The 20,430-nt window shown below is 33.6% G+C and overlaps 1 protein-coding gene across 1 annotated transcript; it reads right to left on the bottom strand.

Moving 5' to 3' along the window:
- Positions 1–1,529: 1,529 nt before the first annotated feature.
- LOC100369677 (serine beta-lactamase-like protein LACTB, mitochondrial) lies at positions 1,530–20,285 on the bottom strand. Its single transcript, XM_002737997.4, has 7 exons — positions 19,731–20,285; positions 17,479–17,545; positions 15,109–15,299; positions 11,579–11,933; positions 6,178–6,343; positions 3,947–4,101; positions 1,530–1,918 (listed from the first exon to the last, which is right to left on the bottom strand). Exons 1-7 carry the CDS (start codon positions 20,085–20,087, stop codon positions 1,530–1,532), a joined length of 1,680 nt encoding a protein of 559 aa, XP_002738043.1. The 5' UTR covers positions 20,088–20,285.
- Positions 20,286–20,430: the final 145 nt, after the last annotated feature.

Below are 20,430 nucleotides of genomic sequence, written 5' to 3'. Positions count from 1 at the left end.
ACCAAGTTAGGGTATTGCTGATTTGTGCATGTAAACTACACTTTATGTTGGCAAGGGACCATGATGAAGCTTCAAGGACTCATTATGTTTAATGAACATACCATGAAATATGTCCAAGTACGACTAAAATTCGAAATTTCAGAACGGCAGAAATGCTTGATTTTGATGAATTGGCAGCACAAAATGGCCGCCATTCAACCATCTTGAATTGTATCATGAAACAAATGATGTACTTTTGGTCAAAGCATCAAGAACCCATTATGTTTAGATCATAAAGCAAATGCATGTACATCTTTACGATATGATGTGTGAAGTTTGAATGAAATCAGCCCAGGGATATTTATATACAGGTGTGAACAGCTGAAAGGAGGTGAAATTAATAGTTCTGTTTGCAGACTAAGTTCAAACAGGGACTACAAATATTACATCTGGTTCTGAAAATGTGTAGCTACAATCAATTCCTGGTTCTCATGCACATAGTTATATAAAGTCTACTGTTCGAAATTTGATTTAAAAGTATTTATGATATATAAACAATATCTATTCTTTTATCTCAATTCACCTTTATTAAGGAAATGATGATGATAATAAATAATGATAATTTGTTACGTTGTCACAGTATAATATATGATTATGCCATGGTTCACTAATATCTAACAATAATAAGTCTCTAATCAACAAACAAATATTACCATTGATAATTTAGAGGCGATAACAATGCATGGATAACATTGAAGCTATGGGTTCAGGACAGCTAGGTCTATGGAAGGATAGCTGAGTTTTACCTTTAGTGAAAGTGTTAATTATTCAGTGTTACTACAGATTATGTTCATTTTCTCCTAATTGAACATATTTTGCATCACAATGTTAACATAGTTGCACCATCCTTATGTAAATAATCATGGCAATGTATTTCCCACTTTGCTTTAGCACCCTTGAGTTATAAGGAAAAAAACATGGGTAAACTCATGGATCAACTTACCATAACCTAATCTGACGCTAAGCTGGGAGAGTTTACCAAAGGAGGATTACCAAATATGCGCATTATGTTTATGTTTAAATCATATATAACATTTGCAAGTACACAATACATATGATGCCATTTTCTGGTTGGCAAGATATTATGCCAGCAATTCATACGCTTGTCTGAAGTCGCTTCAGATAAAAGCAAACAGTCACTGGCTCTTACATAACCCATGATGTATCAAACAATTAGAACAATTACAAATTGAACATTAATCTGCCAAGTTGTGATAGGATAAATAGATACTGTTAAATACTTTATTTTCATTTGGAATTAATTTTCGCTCGATAAATGATTCAGTGAGAATAAAATCCTGTATTTTACATTCAACTTGTCAAAAAATTAAATTCCATACAAAACATCCTAAAAGTTCTTATTAGCGAAAATTAATTCCAGCAAAAATAAAGTATTTTACTGTAGATGACTATCTTAGAGCTTATAACACATTGCAAACTGCGATGAACAAGATGGTAGATTTAGTGACCTACTCTGACCAATATAGGTTTCATCGGTTTGCCTCATCAAACAACTTTGCAACTTCATATGCTGTTGCTTTCAATCCAACTCCCTGCAAGTTGACAAGGATAGCCACTACAATCCCCTTGGGAGGTGTACACTTCTGTGTTTTTATAGCAGAACATTCATCTTCGAGACAGAGTGCAGATGGATAGATCAACAGCACGCTACTAGCTCCAACAGCACCACCAGTATGGTGGATACAATGATGTTGATGTCGACAGAATCCATGACAGGCTGTTTCAGGACCTACCACCCATCCTAATCCATAATATTCATTGTTTATTTTAGAGTATTTTGCAGACTTGACAATTGACCACATTTCTTTCAATGTTTCGGATTTCAGATAACCTGGCAACAATTTTAGATCCCCATCACCTGAAAAACAATTATAATAAAAAAAAACTTAGAAAAAAAAAACCTATTGTGTGTTGAGGGTATTGAAGGCATGAAGTACAATATAGATTATCATATTTACTATATAAAAGCGCATCTTCAATAAATGTGGTTGGGTATCACAATAGAAGACAGGATTTCTATTATAACGAGTCTGGTAGTATATATATACTACGCAGTTGCGAGACAGAGTGACAACAAGACAGTATTCTACAATCACAGTTTATATAGATAGCCAAGAATTCACATCATGTAAATAAACTCCGGCTGTATTTACTTTCGAAGTGTGTTCACTCTTACGTTAGTACCAATAACCTTGAATAGTTAAATGGCGTGAAACAGTCAAGGTTGTGTTAGTTTGCCATAGGGATACATGTAATTTTAAAAGAATACAACAATACTGTGACTCAAAGCAAAAATAAAACGAATCAATAACGAATAATTAATATGAATAATAAAGTGTTGTCGAAAAATAAACACAATTAAACTACACATTGGTTGCCCTGTATATGTAAGGAAGAGAATATCATGGTATACAGTGGGGATATCATTGGATGGGGCAGAATAAGATTGGAAGATATATTTCAAAAAATATTTCAAGAAACACCTAATATTTTTCAATACAATTTGGTACATAGGTGCATTGGAATGACCAGTGTTTTGACTGGTTTTTGGTCAATACCATGTATATACCGGTCAATTATCTAATTTACATAATAATTAACTAGCAGCCTGTCGGCTGATATAGCTGTTGTTTTTGATGCATGCTCTGAAAGCAATGACTAAGAGGCAATTTAAACTTCATGCTAGCTGCTTTAATATCGCAAGACACCAACTTTCTTGATTTTGTTGCAGAGAATATTTCAATAAAAGTAGAGAATTGAAGATATCTTTACAAAATGGACAAATCTAATAGAGGTCTACCCAAGCTGCATGTGTACAAGTATCAAAGAATTCGGACAAGTCAAAAATGTTTTTTGATGAAAAATGACAAAAATATTTGCTAAAAATGGAGAATTGAAGATGTTGACAGGAAGTGAACAAATCTGACAGAGATCCACCCAAGGTACCTACAAATAAATTTACAAAGCAATCAGTTTAGAGGTTTTCAAGAAGAAGTTGAAAAAACGTTTTTGACCAACAATTACAAAAATACTCATCAAAATTAGAGAATTGAAGATATTGTCACAAAATCAACAAATCTGACAGAGGTCCACCTGATATACCTACATATACAATATCAAAGAAATTGGACAGGCAGTTTTCGAGGAGAAGTCAAAAATATAATTTTTTACCAAAAATGACAAAAATATTCATCAAAATTGGAGAATTGAAGATATTATCACAAAATCAACAAATGTGACAGAGGTTCACTGATACACCTACATATACAATATCAAAGCAATTGGAAAAGCAGTTTTCAAGGAAATGTTGAAAATATAATTTTTTACCAAAAGTGACAAAAATATTCATCAAAATTAGAGAATTGAAGATGTCGTCAGAAATTCAACAAATCTGACAGAGGTCCACCTGATGTACCTACATATACAATATCAAAGCAATCAGACTAGCAGTATTGAACATATGATATCCACACGAAATGAACAAATCTGAGAGAGAACCACCCAAGGTATCTTCCTAGAAAGTTTCACAGCTATACAGGTCGTGGTTTTTAAGAAGAAGTCGAAAATGTAAAGTTGACGACGGCGGCGGCGGCAGTGGCGACGACGGATGCCAACGGACAATCAGTAATACTATAAGCTCTGCTCGACTTCGTCGACAGCGGGGCTAATAAAGACGTAGTATATCAGGATATAATTCAGGAACCACTTAATATGATCTTTCAATTCATTGAGCATTTTCTATGACATTTCAGACTTAGACTCAAATAATTTTCTGGAGAACATTTTTATTTTCTTTCATTTTTGGCATCTTGATGAACCCATAATAATATGTATGGCACACATTACATATAATATTCAATTTGGCTTGAACCTCTTTAATACATACCTTGTTTGTGATCATCAATCTGATAACCATACAACATAGCATTGCCAAACTGCACCAAATCATGTACATTGGATATGAATCCACCACCAGCCCACTTGTAGGATAAGTCAACATATGGTGTATTCATTAGTTTGCCATTTTTACGATTGTAGTACCTATGAAAAAAACATCAATTAAAGGAAACATCAATCTAAGCAACCTAATGACCCTTGAAGAAAAAGGTCCACAAATGTAGGAGAATGCAATTTACAATTTTTTTATATCACTTTTCATTCTCTAGATATTCAACTTTATATCATTATTATGTAGTCCACCATCTTGATTCTCAAGCAAAGGATTATGGGTAAAGTATGACATCATAGAATCTGTTGTCAAAAATTGAGTTTCGTTACGGTGATAGATGTATATTAATACTAATAATAGAGCAAATATGCTAGCCAATTATATTATTACCAAGCACCAATCCCACATATACATCAACGCTACTATGATACAGTGTTATAGTACTGAATATAAAACACCCCAACATAATATTAAATACACAAACCAATAGATAATATCTCTTACTGGCAGAATCAAACAAGCAGTCTTGTCGGCTGAGATAGCTCCACTGTTAGCAATGCACATTTCAATTAAAGAACAGAAGATATCATTAGAAAAGGAACAATATGTATACTATCAAAACTATCAGACTTGCTGTTTTCAACAAGAATTTGAAAATAGCACTTTTTACCAAAAATGACAAAATATTCATCAAAATTAGATAATTGAAGATATCATCACAATATGAACAAATCTGAGAGAGATATACCTGAGGTTTTTAACAAAAAGTCGAAAATATCACTTTTTACCAAAAATAACAAAAATATTCACCAAATTAAAGATTTAAAGGAAACATCATGAAATGAACAAATCTAAGAGAGGTCTGCCCATGGTACGTATACACCGAGTAAAAAAACAAAGTCGACAGCAGGCTAAAAAAACATAATTGGTGTGATTAGTTAAATCTTTATTGTGGATATTATAAATGGGTAAATTATAAATTCAACAATGTGGTACACATCTTTCAATACAATTATTGCAAATCATGGCATTTTTCCACAAATTCAAAGCCAAAAGATTTTGCCTAAGCAATAACAAGTCTTTCCAAATTGTATTCTTGGCCAATCAATAATATTCAGGATTTCTTGTGTGCAGCATTCTGATTGGTTTATAACATACTTGACCTATGAGGTCATAGAGCACAGAGGCAAGTCAATTCATACAAACCTGAACCACACTGCTTTCCATGTAGTGTCAACCAGTGACAAACAATATCAATTGATACAAGTTAGTTTTTACTCACATTTCATGAATTAAGAAAAATTATTCTTCATAATCATGATTGATAATTAGTTGACCAAATAACAGACGTTCACTTTTACCTGATGTCTAACTGAAAGTACGTAGGATATACCTAGTTCTGTTATAAACCAATGGCATGTACCCATGATATGAAATCAACTCTTCGAACATAAACACTTACAACATTATTATTATATATACCTTGCTCTGTTATATACTAATGGCTCATACTTATCAGAAACTACTTGATATAAACTCAACTCATAGAATATAAACACCTACAACATTACTATATATACCTTGCTCTGTTATACACTAATGACTCATGCTCATCAGAAACTACTTGATATAAACTCAACTCATAGAATATAAACACCTACAACATTACTATATATACCTTGCTCTGTTATACACTAATGACTCATGCTCATCAGAAACTACTTGATATAAACTCAACTCTTATAATATAAACACCTACAACATTACTATATATACCTTGCTCTGTTATACACTAATGACTCATGCTCATCAGAAACTACTTGATATAAACTCAACTCTTAATTTATAAACACCTACAACATTACTATATATACCTTGCTCTGTTATACACTAATGACTCATACTTATCAAAAACTACTTGATATAAACTCAACTCTTAATTTATAAACACCTACAACATTACTATATATACCTTGCTCTGTTATACACTAATGACTCATACTTATTAGAAACTACTTGATATAAACTCAACTCATAGAATATAAACACCTACAACATTACTATATATACCTTGCTCTGTTATACACCAATGACTCATACTTATCAGAAACTACTTGATATAAACTCAACTCATAGAATATAAACACCTACAACATTACTATATATACCTTGCTCTGTTATACACTAATGGCTCATACTCATCAGGACCAGTATGATGTAAACCTAATTCACGGAATATTTTCTGCATATAAGGTATAAACTTCTCATTTGCTGCTGCCTCCACTACGGCACTCACCAAGGTATAACCAAAAGTAGTGTATTGATATGTGGTACCTAGAGGGGTATAACCAAAAATAGAGTAATGATATGTGGTACCTAGAAGTGCATAATCAAAAATAGAGTAATGATATGTGGTATAACCAAACTAAGTGTATGGATATGTAATACCTAGAAGGATATAACCACATATAGTGTATTGATATGTGGTATCTAGAGGGGTACAACCAAAAATAGAGTAATGATATGCGGTATAACCAAACTAAGTGTATAGATATGTAATACCTAGAGGGATATAACCACATATAGTGTATTGATATGTGGTTCCTATAAGTGCATAATCAAAAATAGAGTAATGTTATGTGGTATAACCAAACTAAGTGTATGGATATGTAATACTTAAAGGGATATAACCACATATAGTGTATTGATATGTGGTATCTAGAAGTGCATAATCAAAAATAGAGTAATGATATGTGGTATAACCAAACTAAGTGTATAGATATGTAATACCTAGAAGGATATAACCACATATAGTGTATTGATATGTGGTATCTAGAGGTGCATAATCAAAAATAGAGTAATGATATGCGGTATAACCAAACTAAGTGTATGAATATGTAATACTTAAAGGGATATAACCACATATAGTGTATTGATATGTGGTATCTAGAGGGGTACAACCAAAAATAGAGTAATGATATGCGGTATAACCAAACTAAGTGTATAGATATGTAATACCTAGAGGGATATAACCACATATAGTGTATTGATATGTGGTATCTAGAAGTGCATAATCAAAAATAGAGTAATGATATGTGGTATAACCAAACTAAGTGTATAGATATGTAATACCTAGAAGGATATAACCACATATAGTGTATTGATATGTGGTGCCTAGAAGTGCATAATCAAAAATAGAGTAATGATATGCAGTATAACCAAACTAAGTGTATAGATATGTAATACCTAGAAGGATATAACCACATATAGTGTATTGATATGTGGTATCTAGAAGTGCATAATCAAAAATAGAGTAATGATATGTGGTATAACCAAACTAAGTGTATAGATATGTAATACCTAGAAGGATATAACCACATATAGTGTATTGATATGTGGTATCTAGAAGTGCATAATCAAAAATAGAGTAATGATATGCGGTATAACCAAACTAAGTGTAGATATGTAATACCTAGAGGGATATAACCACATATAGTGTATTGATATGTGGTATCTAGAAGTGCATAATCAAAAATAGAGTAATGATATGTGGTATAACCAAACTAAGTGTATAGATATGTAATACCTAGAGGGATATAACCACATATAGTGTATTGATATGTGGTATCTAGAAGTGCATAATCAAAAATAGAGTAATGATATGTGGTATAACCAAACTAAGTGTATGAATATGTAATACTTAAAGGGATATAACCACATATAGTGTATTGATATGTGGTATCTAGAGGTGCATAATCAAAAATAGAGTAATGATATGTGGTATAACCAAACTAAGTGTATAGATATGTAATACCTAGAAGGATATAACCACATATAGTGTATTGATATGTGGTATCTAGAAGTGCATAATCAAAAATAGAGTAATGATATGTGGTATAACCAAACTAAGTGTATGAATATGTAATACTTAAAGGGATATAACCACATATAGTGTATTGATATGTGGTATCTAGAGGTGCATAATCAAAAATAGAGTAATGATATGTGGTATAACCAAACTAAGTGTATAGATATGTAATACCTAGAAGGATATAACCACATATAGTGTATTGATATGTGGTATCTAGAAGTGCATAATCAAAAATAGAGTAATGATATGCGGTATAACCAAACTAAGTGTATGAATATGTAATACTTAAAGGGATATAACCACATATAGTGTATTGATATGTGGTATCTAGAGGTGCATAATCAAAAATAGAGTAATGATATGTGGTATAACCAAACTAAGTGTATGGATATGTAATACCTAGAGGGATATAACCACATATAGTGTATTGATATGTGGTATCTAGAAGTGCATAATCAAAAATAGAGTAATGATATGTGGTATAACCAAACTAAGTGTATGAATATGTAATACTTAAAGGGATATAACCACATATAGTGTATTGATATGTGGTATCTAGAGGTGCATAATCAAAAATAGAGTAATGATATGTGGTATAACCAAACTAAGTGTATAGATATGTAATACCTAGAAGGATATAACCACATATAGTGTATTGATATGTGGTATCTAGAAGTGCATAATCAAAAATAGAGTAATGATATGCGGTATAACCAAACTAAGTGTATAGATATGTAATACTTAAAGGGATATAACCACATATAGTGTATTGATATGTGGTACCTAGAAGTGCATAACAAAAAATAGAGTAATGATATGCGGTATAACCAAACTAAGTGTATGAATATGTAATACTTAAAGGGATATAACCACATATAGTGTATTGATATGTGGTATCTAGAGGGGTACAACCAAAAATAGAGTAATGATATGCGGTATAACCAAACTAAGTGTATAGATATGTAATACCTAGAGGGATATAACCACATATAGTGTATTGATATGTGGTATCTAGAAGTGCATAATCAAAAATAGAGTAATGATATGTGGTATAACCAAACTAAGTGTATAGATATGTAATACCTAGAAGGATATAACCACATATAGTGTATTGATATGTGGTGCCTAGAAGTGCATAATCAAAAATAGAGTAATGATATGCAGTATAACCAAACTAAGTGTATAGATATGTAATACCTAGAAGGATATAACCACATATAGTGTATTGATATGTGGTATCTAGAAGTGCATAATCAAAAATAGAGTAATGATATGTGGTATAACCAAACTAAGTGTATAGATATGTAATACCTAGAAGGATATAACCACATATAGTGTATTGATATGTGGTATCTAGAAGTGCATAATCAAAAATAGAGTAATGATATGCGGTATAACCAAACTAAGTGTAGATATGTAATACCTAGAGGGATATAACCACATATAGTGTATTGATATGTGGTATCTAGAAGTGCATAATCAAAAATAGAGTAATGATATGTGGTATAACCAAACTAAGTGTATAGATATGTAATACCTAGAGGGATATAACCACATATAGTGTATTGATATGTGGTATCTAGAAGTGCATAATCAAAAATAGAGTAATGATATGTGGTATAACCAAACTAAGTGTATGAATATGTAATACTTAAAGGGATATAACCACATATAGTGTATTGATATGTGGTATCTAGAGGTGCATAATCAAAAATAGAGTAATGATATGTGGTATAACCAAACTAAGTGTATAGATATGTAATACCTAGAAGGATATAACCACATATAGTGTATTGATATGTGGTATCTAGAAGTGCATAATCAAAAATAGAGTAATGATATGTGGTATAACCAAACTAAGTGTATGAATATGTAATACTTAAAGGGATATAACCACATATAGTGTATTGATATGTGGTATCTAGAGGTGCATAATCAAAAATAGAGTAATGATATGTGGTATAACCAAACTAAGTGTATAGATATGTAATACCTAGAAGGATATAACCACATATAGTGTATTGATATGTGGTATCTAGAAGTGCATAATCAAAAATAGAGTAATGATATGCGGTATAACCAAACTAAGTGTATGAATATGTAATACTTAAAGGGATATAACCACATATAGTGTATTGATATGTGGTATCTAGAGGTGCATAATCAAAAATAGAGTAATGATATGTGGTATAACCAAACTAAGTGTATGGATATGTAATACCTAGAGGGATATAACCACATATAGTGTATTGATATGTGGTATCTAGAAGTGCATAATCAAAAATAGAGTAATGATATGTGGTATAACCAAACTAAGTGTATGAATATGTAATACTTAAAGGGATATAACCACATATAGTGTATTGATATGTGGTATCTAGAGGTGCATAATCAAAAATAGAGTAATGATATGTGGTATAACCAAACTAAGTGTATAGATATGTAATACCTAGAAGGATATAACCACATATAGTGTATTGATATGTGGTATCTAGAAGTGCATAATCAAAAATAGAGTAATGATATGCGGTATAACCAAACTAAGTGTATAGATATGTAATACTTAAAGGGATATAACCACATATAGTGTATTGATATGTGGTACCTAGAAGTGCATAACAAAAAATAGAGTAATGATATGTGGTATAACCAAACTAAGTGTATGGATATGTAATACCTAGAAGGATATAACCACATATAGTGTATTGATATGTGGTATCTAGAAGTGCATAATCAAAAATAGAGTAATGATATGTGGTATAACCAAACTAAGTGTATGGATATGTAATACCTAGAAGGATATAACCACATATAGTGTATTGATATGTGGTATCTAGAAGTGCATAACCAAAAATAGAGTAATGATATGTGGTATAACCAAACTAAGTGTATGGATATGTAATACCTAGAAGGATATAACCACATATAGTGTATTGATATGTGGTATCTAGAGGGGTACAACCAAAAATAGAGTAATGATATGCGGTATAACCAAACTAAGTGTATGGATATGTAATACCTAGAAGGATATAACCACATATAGTGTATTGATATGTGGTATCTAGAAGTGCATAATCAAAAATAGAGTAATGATATGTGGTATAACCAAACTAAGTGTATGGATATGTAATACCTAGAAGGATATAACCACATATAGTGTATTGATATGTGGTATCTAGAGGGGTACAACCAAAAATAGAGTAATGATATGCGGTATAACCAAACTAAGTGTATGGATATGTAATACCTAGAGGGATATAACCAAAAGTAGTGTATTGATATGTGGTACCTAGAGGGGTATAACCAAAAATAGAGTAATGATATGTGGTATAACCAAACTAAGTGTATGGATATGTAATACCTAGAGGGATATAACCAAAAGTAGTGTATTGATATGTGGTACCTAGAGGGGTATAACCAAAAATAGAGTAATGATATGTGGTATAACCAAACTAAGTGTATGGATATGTAATACATAGAGGGATATAACCACATATAGTGTATTGATATGGATGCAGTGGAATAATAAATTGTATACTTATCTATTTCTATGCACATCACTATGCCAAGGCAACATTCAATGAATGCATATGAAACATTTGAGGAATATTAAGCTTGTTCTATAGACATCTAACACAGGAAATGTATACTACTGTGTGGTAAGCACTATATTAGTTTGGGAGTAAGAAAATACGTACCAGGTTTTTTAGTCAATGGATCATCTTGGAAGAGCTTCATCGATTCCTCCACACTTTTGAAATTTGTTTTATAGTAAAATTCATCAAATTTATCATCCCAGGTTTCCTTTTTCTCTGTGTCATTCTTTTTCTCCGTACCATCCTTTTTCTTTTTCATTGTGTCATTCTTTTTCACTTTACCATCCTTTTCCACAGAATTATTAATTTCATTCTTTGTATCTTTTTTTTCAGATACCTTATCTCCAGATGTCTGTTCTTTTGCATCATTTTTTTTCTCAGCAGTCTTATTGTCTTTATCATGGTAGTGGCGAATCCCCCCAAGGTGAGAAAGCACTTGCCGTACAGTAATGGTGACCTGAAATGAATGAATGAATAAATCAATCAATCAATCAATCAATCAATCAATCAATAGGTGATGAATAAACAAAGCTATTGAACCAGATAGTTGCAATGAAGTGTTATGCAATTATTTATTACCACACCTCAGTTTTCCTGCACCATAAAACAAAAGAAATGTCTGAGCACTGTAACATTAAATAAAGTACAGTCATACCTGTGTTAGTGACCACTATATAAAGACCACCTGCCTGTCGCCACTTTTGTTTGAAGGTTTAACATACCAGTAGTCTGTGTCTTATGTGACCACCCTTTTCAGCAATATTTTTGCTGATTTCCAAAATAATAATTAGAATTTCATTTTTAAAGTCAAACTTATTCATGATCTGTGATATGATATACCCCTTGTTAAAAGTTACACTAATTCTTTCGAGTCCTAGGCATCGAGTTATGGAGGTTCAGAGATGATAAATCTATAACTGGTTTCAACTTCTCTTAAAGAACAGGTGAGTGAATCAGGAAGCAGAATCAGATACCATGTAAAAGATGATCTGATTGCACCTTCTCCTCATCCCTTGGAAATGGCAGCCTATTTTTAGAGCTGTGTTGTACCACTGAAAGTGCAAATGGGTCTCTAGCTGACATTCTCAGCTACATCTACTTCCCAACTTGGGGATGTCTAGCTACATCTACTTCTCAACCTGGGGAGGTCTAGCTACATCTACTTTTCAACCTGGGGATGTCTAGCTACATCTACTTTTCAACATGGGGGATGTCTAGCTACATCTACTTTTCAACCTGGGGATGTCTAGCTACATCTACTTCTCAACCTCCGGATGTCTAGCTACATCTACTTCTCGACCTGGGGATGTCTAGCTACATCTACTTCTCAACCTGAGGATGTCTAGCTACATCTACTTTTCAACCTGGGGATGTCTAGCTACATCTACTTCTCAACCTGGGGATGTCTAGCTACATCTACTTTTCAACCTGGGGATGTCTAGCTACATCTACTTCTCAACCTGGGGATGTCTAGCTACATCTACTTCTCAACCTGGGGATGTCTAGCTACATCTACTTCTCAACCTGGGGATGTCTAGCTACATCTACTTCTCAGCCTCCGGATGTCTAGCTACATCTACTTCTCAACCTGGGGATGTCTAGCTAAATCTACTTCTCAACCTCCGGATGTCTAGCTATATCTACTTCTCAACCTGGGGATGTCTAGCTACATCTACTTCTCAACCTGGGGATGTCTAGCTACATCTACTTCTCAACCTGGGGATGTCTAGCTACATCTACTTCTCAACCTCCGGATGTCTAGCTATATCTACTTCTCAACTAGGGGATGTCTAGCTACATCTACTTCTCAACCTGAGGATGTCTAGCTACATCTACTTTTCAACCTGGGGATGTCTAGCTACATCTACTTCTCAACCTGGGGATGTCTAGCTACATCTACTTTTCAACCTGGGGATGTCTAGCTATATCTACTTCTCAACCTGGGGATGTCTAGCTACATCTACTTTTCAACATGGGGATGTCTAGCTACATCTACTTCTCAACCTGAGGATGTCTAGCTACATCTACTTCTCAACCTGAGGATGTCTAGCTACATCTACTTTTCAACCTGGGGATGTCTAGCTACATCTACTTCTCAACCTGGGGATGTCTAGCTACATCTACTTTTCAACCTGGGGATGTCTAGCTACATCTACTTCTCAACCTGGGGATGTATAGCTACATCTACTTCTCAACCTGAGGATGTCTAGCTACATCTACTTCTCAACTTTGAGATGTCTAGCTACATCTACTTCTCAACCTCGGGATGTCTAGCTACATCTACTTCTCAACCTGGGGAGGTCTAGCTACATCTACTTCCCAACCTGGGGATGTCTAGCTACATCTACTTCTCAACCTCAGGATGTCTAGCTACATCTACTTCTCAACCTGGGGAGGTCTAGCTACATCTACTTCCCAACCTGGGGATGTCTAGCTACATCTACTTCTCAACCTGGGGATGTCTAGCTACATCTACTTCCCAACCTGGGGATGTCTAGTTACATCTACTTCTCAACCTGGGGATGTCTAGCTACATCTAATTCTCAACCTCCGGATGTCTAGCTACATCTACTTCTCAACCTGGGGATGTCTAGTTACATCTACTTCTCAACCTGGGGATGTCTAGCTACATCTACTTCTCAACCTCCAGATGTCTAGCTACTGTAACATCTACTTCTCAACCTGGGGATGTCTAGCTATATCTACTTCTCAACCTCGGGATGTCTAGCTACATCTACTTTTCAACCTGGGGATGTCTAGCTACATCTACTTCTCAACCTGGGGATGTCTAGTTACATCTACTTCTCAACCTGGGGATGTCTAGCTACATCTACTTCTCAACCTCCGGATGTCTAGCTACTGTAACATCTACTTCTCAACCTCCGGATGTCTAGCTACATCTACTTCTCAACCTTCGGATGTCTAGCTACATCTACTTTCCATCCTGTGACATAGTAGATTATGTGTCAAAAAAACTGTTATTTGTCTGATGTAAACAAAATCTAAATAATACAAATCCACACCCCCCATCTATGTTTATGTTTTAAATAGCCATCACATACTTAGACATATTGTAATGCACAATCATTTAGATTTCAGGTAATTTTGTAGTTGGTGTCTTCCCCTCATTCTACACATGCTACATCAGTGATGCATTTCACTCAGTTCTTTCTAATCTGTGTACATTTATTATTGCTGTACTATAGAATGGTGGGCTGATGATTCCATTACTTCAGAACACTTACTAGGCAATTATTTACACTGTTTGCCAGCTGTAAACTGCATAAGACTTAATTAATCGCTGGGTTTTATATTTGCTTATTTTGCTGATATCAATGTGTACTAAATTAAAACCCAGTGAATATGCATAGTTAATAAAAGAATATACTGATTTGCTAGACATTCCCCAGGGTATATGCAAATTAGAAAGATAACACAAGCAGAAATTATTGACTATTCTGTGTCATGGTCACATTATGTAAACTAGTTAAATATGATTTTGCATACTGAGAAATGAATTACATTTTTATCTGCGTTTTCTCTGTCATCCGTTGTAATGCACATACCTACATCACAGGTCATCATGAAAGATTCACAACGACTATCAGTTTTACGTTAGAAATAATCCTTACCTTTTCATTGTTAAATGTTTTTTCAGGAAAGCTAGGTACATATTTCTGGACAGGTTGATCTAAATCTAGTTTGCCTTCTTCCCAAAGTTTTGCCACGGCAACCATAGTCAACGGTTTGCTAATACTAGCAATTCTCATGACAGTCTTGTCGTGACATTTCACATGATTTTCTACATCAGAAAAACCAAGCCCTGTCAGCAGTAAGAATAAAAACATAATGTAAATAACATATCAGATTACTGATCTACTGCAAAATACAGTCCTGTAAAAGGGATTAATTATTCACTGGGTTTTAATTTTGCTTATTTCGCTGACTGGAAAAAGCGCTAAAATAAAACCCAATGAATATATAAAATTGAGCATAGAACACATATTCTAAATGATAAAACCGTGAATTTAAAACCCACTGAATATGCCTGAAATAGTAAATCAGCGAAATTTAAACCCAGTGAAAATTAGTCATTTTACAGTACTTTATTTTAGCAAGAATTCAGTTTTTTGGGGTGTTTTGAATAAAATTTACTCTCCCTGAATTTTAGTGAGTAGAATGTTAAATATAGGAAAATAGGTATAATCGCTGGATCTTATTTTCACTGACTCATTCCTTCAGTGAAAATAGCAAAAATAAATTTCAAGAGAAAATAAAGTATTTTACAGTAATTAACAGATCTTGGAGAGCAACAATACTAACATCTGGTTCTCATGATAAGCAGTATAAAAAATGTCCTCATTCTGTGATTTGACTTCTATATCTAACAAATGTTTTATTTATTCAAATTTGAACCCATATCTTGAAAATTATAGTATAGTTACACCAAATTAGACTTAGTTGACATTTTATTGTGATTGATTATGAAGTTTGAAGATGATCAGATAAAAAATGTTTGAGTTATTGTAACCACAAGAAATAGTTTACACCAACGCAGATGACAAGGACAGACATTTATAATTTTCCCTTCATCTTTGATACCATCAAGTTGAAACTATCAGTGAAATTAATGATGGCAATCTTTGTATACAACAGCAAAAGGTTGACAATAGGAAAGACAACTACAATGAGGACAACCTGTTTTCCTTCAGATATGAATCCAGTTGACAAATGGGTAAATTTGTTTGAATTAAAACATTTTTCTTGATAATCATGAAAAAATATTTCGTACTGGGTAAAAATAAATAGATGATTTGAGTCTTGATCAACAATTCAACACTTTTGAAATAAGGAATGTGATAATGTAGGCTCTTATTTAATCGGTCGACTTTGTTATAAAATGATGGTTAAGGACTTGTATGTCATACAACGGACATTTTAACTACAGTACAGTATGAGAGGAGTCTTCGAAGTAAACATGTCCCAAACATAATCTATTGCTAGAAACAGCTTACGTACATTAACAACCTTATGTTTTGTTTTAAAACTGTTTTCAGACAAGTCACAAACAAGTTTCAGAAATCATTTTTGAAATGTTTTAGTCCTATCAAAAATATATCATTTCTTATACATGAAGCAATTGTTCCTGGCATGTCAGATACAGCAATTATTAAATATCAGGGATTTTTCTAGAAAAAAACTGCAAGAGGGAGCACCGCAATTCAGCAGTGCCACCAAGTGGTGGAGATAGGGTTCTTCCTACTAGGGTGTGGTGTTATTGATAACTCTAAGTTAAAATAGAGCATTCTATGACTTCCTTGGGGCCAAAACTACTATCAGACAGGTCACAGTTGAAGACTGTAGCCACATGAGATCCCCTGATCAATCACAATTTTATGGTTGCCAGAGGAGCTACTCCCCAGGGTAAGGGGGCGCATGGCCATGGCATGAGGGCGCTGCGCCCCTGTTTCTTTGTTTAAAAAAATCCCTGAATATGTTTTTACTTTGTTTCATATCTCATGTGGGATTTGTTGATATGCAGTTTTACAAGCAATCCACAGTGGCTTGATGATGTAAGCTGAAATGGCTAGGCTGAAAACAACAAATTTGAACATACATGAGTAGTTGACTCTAGGAATCGAGCCCACAACCTTCCTTCTACTGTAAGTGCATTAATTATTCACTGTGTTCAAATTTTGTTTTTTTTCACTGACAAGTAAAATTCACTGTATCAAATTAGTGTGCATGTGTAAAATAACAAATGAACTCATTGTTTCCCTGGCAAATTCGTGAACTTAAAACCCAGTGAATATGCTCAAAAGATCAAAATAATCTAATTAACTGTCAGTGAAAATAAATGGTTTATTAGTACGAGGTGAACGAGGCTTACCACTGTTCCATTGCTCAAATCATAATTGAATGTTAATTTAATTATTCTACAGTAGTCTGTCATTCATATAACTATATGTACTTCTGTAGATTAAATATGGTATACATTTTACCTTCAGCCCAGACTGTCTTGCCATCAATCGTTACGGCTACTGATAAACCAGGGATACCAAATTCATCCTAGAATTTGAGATTGGTATAAAATAAATAAAAAGGAATAAAACAGATATAAAAGATTAAAAAATGTAATCAAAGAAACTAGAGAACACAGAGACATGTTACTGAACACAGAAACAGGAAACTGATCCTCAAATTAGGTAATTAAACAATATTTCACTTCAAAGAACATGTACAACCTACAGTATACGGTACTAAGGGCACTGATGATTTGGAACTCCATAACACTTGATAGCATTTGTGGGTTTACTGTTTGTGTGCTTGTGCATATAGTGCGTGACCTGTGGTTTACACACTATTTATTTCTGCAAGTTTCTGAGCAAATTATTCTATAAGTTCATGAATCTACAGATGAAGTCAAGGTGTACATGAAAAAAGGCTATATAAAGGTAAGTTTGAACATTCATTCTATTCTACTTTGACAGACATTGTGTTCCATAATTTTTATTTCATTTTTCATATTATGATTGTTATAATGTTTATCTGTGATCATTAACATCTAGTGTATTTTCTGTTGGTTTCATGTTGTATGTCTGCACATACCGGTAATACCATTTCAGTGTATTTTAATTTTAGTGTTTTAGTTTTTTTAGTTATTTTATTTGTCTTTTGTAGTCATTTTTCACCTTACTAAACCCACAGATGGTTGAGTTGCGTAATAAAGTTATTATTAATATAAAGCGTGGAAGTCATTTTGATGCATGATTGAGATATTTATATTTTGAAAATCTTTAACAGACGCAACTAAAGTAGGTTTAATACTGGCCAGCTATACGTTGTTACTCATTCAACACTAACAAGAGTGTGATTTCCTTGGGGCTTGAGAATCAATGTTAAACAACTGAATTACATTTCTGAGAATTTATTTGAAAATCATTAACATTTATTTTATGAAGGTATGAATTTGTTATATACACTTTATTTAAAATATGTCTTTGAAATCACAAAATTTCAATTCACGGCATGATGAAAAATTGGATGATAATAGTCAAAGAGTGTGAGCAGGGACTAGAACAGTGACAAAAGAAGAGTCTGTCTTTTGATAGAACAGAGAAGTTTCCTTGTGCCATCGTTATTTTGAAAATTTAGAAAATAACCAGTTCTCCATAAATTTTGATTTTTGTTTTTTTAGTACCTGAAACTTGTGCTGGGACAAAACTTTAGTGCAATGAAATTTATTCCCACTTTCAATAGGTAATACATAGTACAGGGGCACTTGTGGTCGAGTGCATTACTACCGGTATCTTACATTCAGTTCACTTTCCATTTCAGATATGGCTCTAAATTTATTGAATCGGTTACTTATTGAAAATGTGAAGAAGAACAAAAATAAAACCAGGATGCCCCTCCCCCACATACGATTACGCTCTCTTCAGGTTGTGGAGATTGTGGATTTCCGTTGCATGTGTTCTATGAATATACTGTCGTTTTTCAAATGTCACAGGTTTTTTGACAGGCCAATTGTTCCATATTTGACTGCAAGACGTTAGTGTTGAAAACACAAGAATTTAAAAAAAAACGAACTTGTGAACAATCGTGAATGAAATACTGCATGTGATTGTAATTGAATGTGAAGGACTGTTGTTTATATTTGCTATTTGAGGTGACTATTATGTGAATTATATGTCTTGATTGTTTATTTAAACATTTTGAAAAGCATGTTATAGTAAATATAGGAACCACAATTTTTTTTATTTGGCCTAAGGTGGAGCATGGAAGGTACTATGGTTGGAGTGACTCGCACTGTCAGCAGGATCCACGTCTGTCTAACCACGGAGGTAGTCTAACCTTGCACAGAAGTTATTGTTTACAAGCATTGATGGAAAGAGGTCAGTCTCTGTGCCATTGTTTGTGGGTTTTGTATACTGTAGAATACTTTATTTTCGCTTGGAATTTATTTTCGCTATTTTCGCTGAAGGGATGATTCAGTGAAAATAAAATCCAGCAAATATACTTTTTTTCCTATATTTCACATAATACTCATCCAAAATCAGTGAAAATAAATTCCATACAAAACGCCCAAAAAGCCTTTTCAGCGAAAATAAATGATGATGTCATGCTATTTATGGACCAAACCATTATGTTAGGGTAGACTAAGGTGGGGTTGGCGAAAGACAGATTTCAAGAGTAAATCGTGGATGTAAAAACGTAAACATTCATGACAGAATCGATTAAGTTATTAACATACTTTTTTTCGTAATAGCACATATCTTGCTTTCTTCTTTGCTTCATCCAGTGAGTTTAGATCCGTGTCCCTGAATGATCTACAGCGTGAATCCGTACGCTGGCTGTTTTTTCTGCCGTCGACTGTTGGTTCACAATTCACACTGATATTCTCGGGACAGTTTACAACGTTTCTGAAAAATGCAAGCGTTCCAATTGAAGACCCCAATACAAAACCGGTCACAGCAGCCCAAAATCGACCTTTCTTAGTGTTTACCTCCGTTGAGAAATGTCGTACTGGTTTTGTTGTCAACAAATGATAGTGCAGTCGTTGTCTGGATTGCAGACGACAAATTGCCACATAACCTTTTATAAGTTGCATTTTACACGATACGCAGACCACCAGAGTAGGCAGGCTGTAAGTTCAAGTTATCTACTGATCTAGACTGCTGTCTTCACTTCAGCATATTAATCATTGACAGTCAAATAACTTCCGGGCCACGATCAGAGAATACCGTATTTTTGTTCAAGTTTATGTGTGCTAGTTTTGAGCCAGAAGAGGGTATTATTTTCTAAACAGCGTCAACTACGGTGACACCGGTAATATGCTCGAATGTTTTAATTTGTTATTGCTTCACTTATGTTGAATTTTCGATACTGTTTTACATAATGTACTTAATTTGCACAATTTGACCCTGATAGAAGTTAGAGTTCGGGTATCACGA

This window comes from Saccoglossus kowalevskii, chromosome 21 (assembly GCF_978046115.1).
Source record: "Saccoglossus kowalevskii chromosome 21, keSacKowa6.1, whole genome shotgun sequence".
Classification (NCBI taxonomy): Eukaryota; Metazoa; Hemichordata; class Enteropneusta; family Harrimaniidae; genus Saccoglossus; species Saccoglossus kowalevskii.
Note: the sequence above shows the minus strand (reverse complement) of the source record. Positions and strands in the feature narration are given on the sequence as shown.

Excerpts from the sequence above, each read along its gene's own strand:
- LOC100369677 (XM_002737997.4), bottom strand. The coding sequence starts at position 20,087 with ATGCAACTTATAAAAGGTTATGTGGCAATTTGTCGTCTGCAATCCAGA. Across the intron at positions 4,102-6,177 it reads TTAGTGTATAACAGAGCAAG|GTACTACAATCGTAAAAATG; the intron begins GTATATATAGTA and ends TTTTTTTCATAG. Across the intron at positions 1,919-3,946 it reads GATTGATGATCACAAACAAG|GTGATGGGGATCTAAAATTG; the intron begins GTATGTATTAAA and ends ATTGTTTTTCAG.